The sequence below is a fragment of the Anguilla anguilla genome, chromosome 9, assembly GCF_013347855.1.
Source record: "Anguilla anguilla isolate fAngAng1 chromosome 9, fAngAng1.pri, whole genome shotgun sequence".
NCBI lineage: Eukaryota > Metazoa > Chordata > Actinopteri > Anguilliformes > Anguillidae > Anguilla > Anguilla anguilla.
The window spans coordinates 28,687,589-28,696,836 of NC_049209.1; the positions used below are offsets into that span (position 1 = coordinate 28,687,589).

The window sequence follows — 9,248 nt, forward strand, 5'->3', positions numbered from 1 at the left end:
CCACAAAGAAAGTGTGGTTAGATTTCCACTATTTTGAATCTTTTAAAAAAACCTTAAAAAGTATCTTGTAGATACTTTGATCGATTTGCACAAAACTTGAAAAGTAACATGTATATTTAAGAGTAATATAAAGCAAGTTGCTATGGTTAAAACTGTGCCCACAATATGACGATGAATTTTTACAAAAAAAAAAAAAAAAACTGTATACATAAAGTATTGAAACCAAGTGTGTGTAATGACAATCCCATGCTGAAAGCCACATTGTGGTGCTAAAGAGCTCAAGGATTTTTATAAATGTAAAAATTCACCAAAGAAAAAAATTGGTTTCGCAGATATTTGAAACTTGCTACAGTCTAATCATTTCATTAGACATATGTATATGCATTGGTCACCGCTATTTTTAACTGGCGACATTTAGCAATTTGTTCTTTCATATGCAATGTCTTTTTTTTATATTAACAATATAACGATGAATAACTCTTCATTCATTCTTCATAAATTACCAGACTCCTTCGACACATTATTAAGTGCAGAAAGGTTATTTAAATCCCAGATTTTGGCATGCCATTAGCTTTGAGCAAAGAATTTTGGCTTGATTGAAAACAAATTACTGAGCAATACAAACAACTTTTGGGCCCAAAGTACGTAATAAATAAAAACAATAAATGGGTGTAATGGGTGAAATTGTCGCAGTGTCTCATACAAATGAATTCCCAGATACAGTCATGTGTTTATTTCTAATCATGACAATGTGAGATTGACATATTTATCTTTATAAATGAAACATCTATTGCCATTTACAAAATATAATCATACTGTAAGTCCATTCTGCACCACTCAGAAATTACTCAGTAATTTTGACTTAAATGTGCACTCACTCAGTTTTCATCGCATTTGATGTTATTTTTTTGAACGCTGGGACTATTTTTCGATTATTTTAGGTTTTATATTTCCACGTCTTTGTTGAAAATAGATTCTCTAACACTTCTTCTGCCATGGAAAAAATACAGTACTTTAGAAATTGGACATTGAAATAAATATAGCAAATCGCTCATATCCTGGAAATGACATTACATTACATTATATTTCTTTGGCAGATGCTTTTTCCAAACGAAAGAAGATGTTGGAAAGCACATTTCTCATAGCCTACATAATCAATTATATGTTTATTATACATTTATTTTACAAACATAAATTGTACCACTGTGCCAGAGAACAAAAAAATGGCATGTATTTATTTTTTTCAGTACATTCCTATGCAAGTATTAATTATGTTAAATAAGACTTTGTCAACTTTGTCAAAATACTGTATTGTACCCCTGGCACTGAATGGACATATTTTAAGTATACGAGAAAAGGAAACATCTTACAATTTCAAATGGAAAATAATCAGTGGATCCCAAAAGGGTACACCAGGTCATTACTGCACCTCATAGGGATTCACTAATGTTTTTTGGGGGTTTTTTTTTTGCACTGTTCCTCAAAAAGTGTCCCATGCAAAGCTAAACAATGCAGCCTTATTACTGAGCGTAATCAATACATTTGACTAACATGCTATATCAGGTGTGCATGATTGTGATTAAAAAGTATGAAATCCAGAAATACACCCCTTGGTTCGGGAGTCAGTTTAGTATTAGTTTAGTATTGGGTGATCAATCATAATTGTAGGAGTATATTCCTCTCTTTCACACACCCAGCTATGAACGTTCTCACAGTCTGCTGCAGCAAAGCGATCTGAGGCCAAAAGAAGCTCACAGGGACAGGCCTCTTCATCCTGGTTGAGAGAACAAAGCAGAACAGCTCAGCTGACCACTCCAGCTAACCAACAGAGAAAATGAAACTTGATGAACCATACTTTAATGTAATACGGCATATTCAAGATCCTTTCTTTCATTTATGTGCAGAGTACAGGATTGAAAAGGAGGCATTGTCTTTGCACCCACCAGTCAGCACCTTTAGAGTGGGACTTACCGGGCTTTGACCAGAAAAAGAGTGGATATCTGCTTTCACCCACAACTGCTTTCCATTGGCCACTGATATCATCCAGTCCTATAGGGTCAAAAGATCACTTACTCATACGCTGTATATACAGTAAAGTATGTACATATGCATGTGTGCGTGTGCATGAGTATACCTGTGTAATCATATAATTTATCTATACATATGCTTATGAGCTTAAATGTGTATATACAGCAGGGACCAAAGGTCTGAGAACACTACCAAAGAGAAGTTTAAACTTCTTATTCAAGAATGCATAATTTTTTAATAATATGTTTTTTTTAAAACAGGGTGTAGGCATATATTTTGCAAGACCAATAGCAGTAGCAAGATTATCAGGGAGAATGGCAGATTAATTCAATTATTATGAGGATATGTAATTTAGGATATTTGCATACTGAGCTTCAGGAACTCACATTTGTTCATATATGAATGGAATAATACATGTGACAATCAATAGAGAAACATGCACCTCATAGTGGACAAACCAAATAGTTCCATAGCTTCCTATTTCAAATGAATGTTTTGGAAATGTGTCAACATGTTGATTTATAACTGTTCTCAATAAGGTATTCTTGAATAAGAAGTGAAATTGGAGTATCATAATTGCATTTGTTCTTGATAAATAATGAAAACAACCACGTAGTGTCCTCAGAGTGGTCCTCACAGTATGCGTATATGAGTGTTTGTATGTGCAGCATACATTCACACAAACACATGCACACATTATTTTGACTCCATGTGGCAGTGTCTGTAAATACCCGGTTGTGCTTGCGTAGTGTGACAAGAGTAGCATTTTTCTTGTTGCAGAAGCTTTCAGCCTCCTGGCAGTCCCCCTGGCCATGCCAAAACAGATAAAAAATGTTGTCGCGTAGATGCCAAAAACCTGCATGGTGACACAGAACATGATCATTATTATTATTATTTTTTTTACAGATCATCAAAAAAACGTTAAACAACTCCCTTCATTCAAACAATTATTTGCTGTGACCAATAATGTATATAATAAAACAATCTATTTTCTGTGCATTACCCATAAAGAAAGCTGGAAAGCAAATTGATCGCGACACATGACCATAATTTTAGATTAAGTTTTCTGATCTAAAAGAAGTACACTGTTTTCGACCTTTTTTGCACCTTGCTACCTTCATATTACATTAAACAAGATGCAGTAAGAGCTCAAATTGAACACTCTGCCATCATTTTGTAAAATGAAATCTTTTCCACAGCATCAGCACTCTTGTTCTCCCTTGGAATTTTTGGTCACACTAAATTGATTGCTTTGGTTATACAGACTGACTTTCCTTTCACAGGCATGTAATAATAAGTATTTACATACAATAAAAGTTTTTAAATTACAACATTTTTCACAGATTTTCGGGGGTAACACTGAATGACATGGAATTTCATCTCAAGTATGCCCAGGTTTGGACATCATCAAAATCATCAAATTTTTAAGAGAGACTAACCATTCTGGTTATCCATAAGGTACGTTTGGCCATATCCTGCCAAATGGGTGTTATCTTGATGATATGATCCAAAATGGTGTATGAGAACAAAAGAAAGAACAAGAACAAGAATTAGATTACTTAACCCAATGAGAAATTGGCCTCAGTAGTACAAAAAACTTATCACAAAGTTAAGGCATGTAAACACATTCTAACAGGAAGGAGTGATCACTGTCTGGGATAATGTCAGACCCCCAGTAACATATCCCTAATTATGAAGCATATTCTTCCAAGGCCATTCACCAAATGCTTCCTATATGCACCATGCTTTTTTTACACTCAGCCAAAGTCAGATCCATCCCTCTTATCTTATCTAAATGTCCAATGACCATGTAGCACTATTGAGAACAACAAACATTTACTGCCATGCCTACATGGTCAGCTTGATGTGACAACCAACTACTTCCTCAGCTGGTGAAAATACAATATTGTGCAATAAGTTAGCATACTGTTAAAAAGACAAGCCGTAATGTAAGTATAATGACAACTGAATTTTAAGAGCTAGGCTACAATAATGAAGAATTACAGCAGTGCTGGGGTAATTACAGCAGTGGTCTAGTCTCGTTGCCTGCACATTGGGTAATGTAGTCAGTTCTGAACTCAAACTCTTCCTTTATTAAAAACAAAAAATAGCTGCAAATATTATTGCATATAACAGGTGGCCTTTCCAGGGAGAGTCTAACAAATACAATACATTTCATGTTCATTTTAAAGCATGTGCTTGAACTAAATTTATGTGTTTGGTTATTCAGGGGCCTCATTTATAAAACGGACTTACGATCAATTTTGATCTGAAGTATGACTTACGCAGAAAACCACATATAAGTAGTTATTTATAAAACCTTAATTTGACGTGGAAATGATCTTATCTCTACGCAAAGTCTAGACTTGATGTAAATGATTTTTCTGCTGGTTATGTATGGCTATTTTTTTCCCCTTGCAGTTTAAGGTCAGACCATTTCTTTTTCAGATCAGCCACAGTTCTGTCTTGCTGCCCCACCTCGTTCACTGCAGTGGCGACACACTCCCAAGCTACCTTTTTGGCTTTGTTTGTCAACCCACTATTTAGTCCACCGAATAATACGTGTTGCCTGTCTTCAATCTCCTCTACCATCGCTGTGATCTCGTCTTCCAAAAAGTTTGCTTTTCTCTTTTGGTTCATGGTCATTCCTGACTAAAACTTAATTTGTGCTAGCATTACATAAAAGAGGAAATCGCTGATTGTAAGGCATGTTCAGGTGTCGTCAATTTTAAGTTAATTTGAGATTTATAGATCACAGGTGCGTAAGTTACAAATGGGCTTTTTAGAACCTACATAAGCAAGGTTTTTTATGCTCAGTATCTTTCATGAATCGAACGTACGCACACCGTCGGAAATGATCTTAAGACAAAGTTCAAGTATAAATCTAAGAACTTTTTTTTAAATAAATGAGGCCCCAGGTGTGAAACAGGTGTGGAAATATTTCAGATAAGCAAATATCAGAAAATATCAATGCTCATTTGATGAACAAGATTCAAGGCTTCTTACCAGCATTGGACTTGGAATCTGTGGAAGGGGAAACTACCGTCAGATTTACAATTAACATCCATTATTTTCACCTCCACCTCCTCCTTTTTTTACTCCACATCTTACTTTACATTTTTCATAATTCTATATTCTGCTATTCTTTCTAACATAATTGTCTGTCATCTACATTATTTTCTGGTTTGTGCCCTCACAGAATCTTTAGTTCCTTACCACTCTTTTTCTAAGATACATTACCAAATATCTCATGATAAAAAATTAATATTATATATTTTTTCAAACATTCATATTTTAAAAAATTCCTGTCATTGTTGCATACCAACTTAAATTATTACTCACAATGCACTCCTAATACCACAAGGTTGATGACCAGGAGCAGGGTATTTATGAAACACAGGACGATGACTAAAATTCTTGATCCTCTTCCTGTCGAATATGGTCCTGACATACAAAACCACAGGGCAGTTTATATTATTGTTGATAAAAGGACAATATACATTTATGTCTGCCTATCAAATAATAGAACTAGCCTCATGGACTGTACTGCCATATATTGTAAATATGTGGGCATGTAGAAGATATTATCATAAAGATACAAGATACAATATACAAGATACTTTTATTGTCACACAACCAGGATGGTGGAATTTGCTTCCAGTACAGATTTTCTGTGTGAGCTCTCTCAGTCGCAAGCAACAACAGGGAACATCAACAACAGAGAACGACAACAGCAACAAGAACAACAAACAATGGTTTGACCGTCACTTTGTTTTGACTTCTCTTTTGCCTGTTCCTTTGTACCTTCGCCTATCTGATCTCCTGGTTTTTGATTTTTTGCCCGTTTACCACTATTCTTTTGGAAACTCGATTTTGTACCGTCCTCTCTCTGATTACCTGGCTTTGAACTTTGGACTGAATAAAGACGTAAAAAACGTTTTTTGGATTTCCCCGGTCTGCATTTGGGTCCTTGCACAGAACATAACAGATTTCTGTCAGGACCACTGTCATCAAAGTAGAACTTTACTGGAGCTCTCCTGCCAACCACGCAGCCCGCGTGGATAAGGCCGGGAGGCCAGCAGCCAAACCCCCCTAGAGGGGTACACACAGAACAGATCCAGCAGCAATACAAATTCTTAACACATAGCAATGGAGAATGCAAATTCTTGACGCATGGGGATAGAGCTGGGGTGGTGGAGGGGATTTACGAAGCAACGTGCAGCGCTTGCATGCAGGAGGAGTAGCCGAATGAGTAGAGGGAGGCTGTTTAAGTAGACCGCCCTGTTAGTGAATGTACTGTGATAGGCGAACATCACTCAGCTGAGCCATCAGCTGATTCAGCTGAAGCGCTTGACTCTCGTGGCCTGCCAGAACTACGCGATGCTCCATTTGTCCAATTACTTTTGCTCCTCTAAATTTGGGACACTATGTTTAAAATGGTTGTAATTCTTACATGGATCACCCAATGTAAATGTAACTACCCTCAAATTAAAGCTGACAGCCCATGCTTTAACTACATATTAACTGTTTTATTTAAATCCAATGTACTGAAGTAGTTCAATGTACTTTGAAGTCAAAGCAATAAAATGATATCACTGACCCAATATTTTGCATTTAAGTGTATATATAGTAGTTTGGCATCTTTTCTTTTGCACTAAGAAATATTCTTTCATTGGACAGTAAAAACTCACCCACACTCTTCTGGATATTCTTCCCTGGATGTTGTAACTGAAAAGTCTGGTAAGGAGACTCCACACTTACAGGGTTTTGATAAATATTGTCTATGTCATTTCCTCTTTGAGCAGATCCCATTGAGCCACGGGAACAAATCTACCTGTTGAAGAAATGTTTTGTTGACTGTTACCTCCAGTAGTAACCTCTTCTGTCAGTTAGCCAAAAGGAATAAAGTTCTGTTTCAGTGTCACTTCTCATATCTCTTCTGAAACTTTGTGGTTTGGCAAAGGAAATGACATACTTTCCAGTGAATGAAGTGTTTATTATGAAGCAAGCTGGATTTACATACATATGAGAAGCTTGGGCTGATTAAAGGTTTTGGACAGAGAGCTTGCACCGCCAGACAGAACCCACAGCTAAATAACGAAATGGCAGTGCAAGGACTTTGCATAAGAGACTTGCTGGACGTATTCAGTAGAATAGGCAAGCGGCCAGGACTGCATATGATTCAGCTCAAGGAAAAAGCAGAATCAGTTATTCGCCCAGCAAGGAAGGTGCCTTTAGCTCTAAGGAACAGACTGAAAGCTGAGCTGCAGTGACTGACTGACCTGTGAAACAAGGTGTGAAATGAATTGAGGAGCCAGCTGAATGGGTTAACTCACTGGTGATTGCAGAAAAAATGGGGACATGCATTTACCCAAAGGACTTGAGTGAGGGGATCAAAAGGAAGCATTACAGACTGCCCAAAATATCAGACAATACAAGCCTTGTGGCATAAGCATGTTACTTTTCAGATTAAGTTGGATGAGGAGAGTGCAACGTCATGCGCTTTCAATATCCCATTGGGAGGCACTTTGTTTGCCATTTTGTTTTCTTAGTTTGCCCATTGGGATTTGTTTAGGACCAAAGGTATTTCACAGAACTGTGACACATGCATTGGGCCTAGTCAACTACATGAGTAGGTTTATCCCTAACATGTCATCAAACACCAGGGCACAAAGAAGCTTGCAGGAAACAGAAACAAAATGGCAGTGGTCACATTAGCATGGGAAGGAATGGAGAGAACTTAAAAACAGTCTGATAAGGGAGACTGTGCTCAAATATTATGACCCAGATAAACCTATTAAAATGTCCAGACGCATCAAAAGCAACACCACACAGACTGGTTCCCTGTGGCCTATGCGTAGCACACCATTACACCAGCAGAGAGAAACTACTATAACAGTAAAGGAGATTTTGCGTGTAGTGTTTCAATGCGAGAGTTCCATGAGTGCATTTATGGTAGGGCAGAAGCACTAGAAACGGACCGCAAGCCTCTCTTGACAATCGCTAAGAAGTGTCTGGGTGGTGCATGCCTACAGAGCCTACTGTTTCGCATTCAGAAATACAATTTGACTTTTGAATTAACCCCCTGGGAAATAGCTGATAATGGTCTGCGCAGACTGTCCAGGGCCAGTCTACATAACACAGGCCCCGGTACCACTGAACATGACGTGCAAATCAGTGCGGATGAGGTGAGGAGCACGGATGCCTTTGAAAAAATGGGAGACAGTGAAAGATGATGTCCTACGTGATGTAATGGGAAAGATACAAAAGACAGGACAAGCGAGGCTGAACAAACCCTACCTGCACTTTCAGGAGGAGCCGACAGTGCTCAGTGGCATGCAGCTGAACAGGGCAAAAGTGATCACTCCTGCCTCAATGAGAATGTAAATGGCGATGCTGGCACACAAAGGCCATTTATGCATTGAGGAATGTAAACAATGTGTCAGAAACATATTATATTGGCCATAATGTGAACAGAGACATTGGAAATGTACGAAAATGTGAAATGTGTCACTCATGTCGCACAGGAAACCAGAGAGGCTCTGAGGTAAGGTGGCAACAGACATGTTCCACTTTATGGTCAATGACTTTCTGGTTATTATTGGCAATCCTGCAACCTAGCCTGAGCATGCATTCTTTTCAGACATGACAACAAAGCAGGTGGTCAGCAGAGAAGGGCAGTATTTCTGTTACTTGTATTTGAAATACGTATTTCAATTACTTTTGAGTATTTTGTCATTTGTATTTGACAGGGCTGAAAAAATTCAAATGTCATTTGTAGCAAGATACTTTAGAGTGGAGTAATTTTGTGTTCAAAATACTCAAAATACAAAATAGTGGTTTCACTCTTACTCAAGTAGTTTATGAGTACTTTTACTTCAACTTGAGTCAATATAATTATAATGTAACTGTCAGGTGCGTGGGGGGTTAGGACCCAAACGCAAAGTGAGGGGGAAAAACACAAAACTCCGAACGGTGAATAGAAACAGACTTTACTTTACAAAACAGGAACTAAAGCAGGGAACAAATAGCCTCGCAGGGCAACTCTCAAAAACACACAGGAAACAAAGAAAATCCAAAAATCCAAAAGCACATGGAAACCAGAACATGGGCAGGTACACACGGGGCAGAAACATGATCAGAGGCGCACACACAAACACACACAACCAAGGATCCAGCACCTGAGTCAAGGAAGAAGGGAACTGAAATAGACCAGACAC

General features: G+C 37.8%; 1 protein-coding gene across 4 annotated transcripts; it reads right to left on the minus strand.

The window, feature by feature from the left end:
- Positions 1-718: 718 nt before the first annotated feature.
- LOC118235264 lies at positions 719-6,937 on the minus strand. Of its 4 annotated transcripts, none has more exons than XM_035432429.1 (7): positions 6,720-6,937; positions 5,371-5,472; positions 5,035-5,052; positions 3,468-3,554; positions 2,760-2,884; positions 1,972-2,049; positions 719-1,774 (listed from the first exon to the last, which is right to left on the minus strand). In XM_035432429.1, exons 1-7 carry the CDS (start codon positions 6,838-6,840, stop codon positions 1,634-1,636), a joined length of 672 nt encoding a protein of 223 aa, XP_035288320.1. In that variant the 5' UTR covers positions 6,841-6,937; the 3' UTR covers positions 719-1,633. The 4 variants fall into 4 exon arrangements, with proteins under 4 accessions (XP_035288320.1, XP_035288321.1, XP_035288322.1 ...); XM_035432430.1 differs by having other exon boundaries at positions 3,468-3,521; positions 6,720-6,936; XM_035432431.1 differs by lacking the exon at positions 5,371-5,472.
- Positions 6,938-9,248: the final 2,311 nt, after the last annotated feature.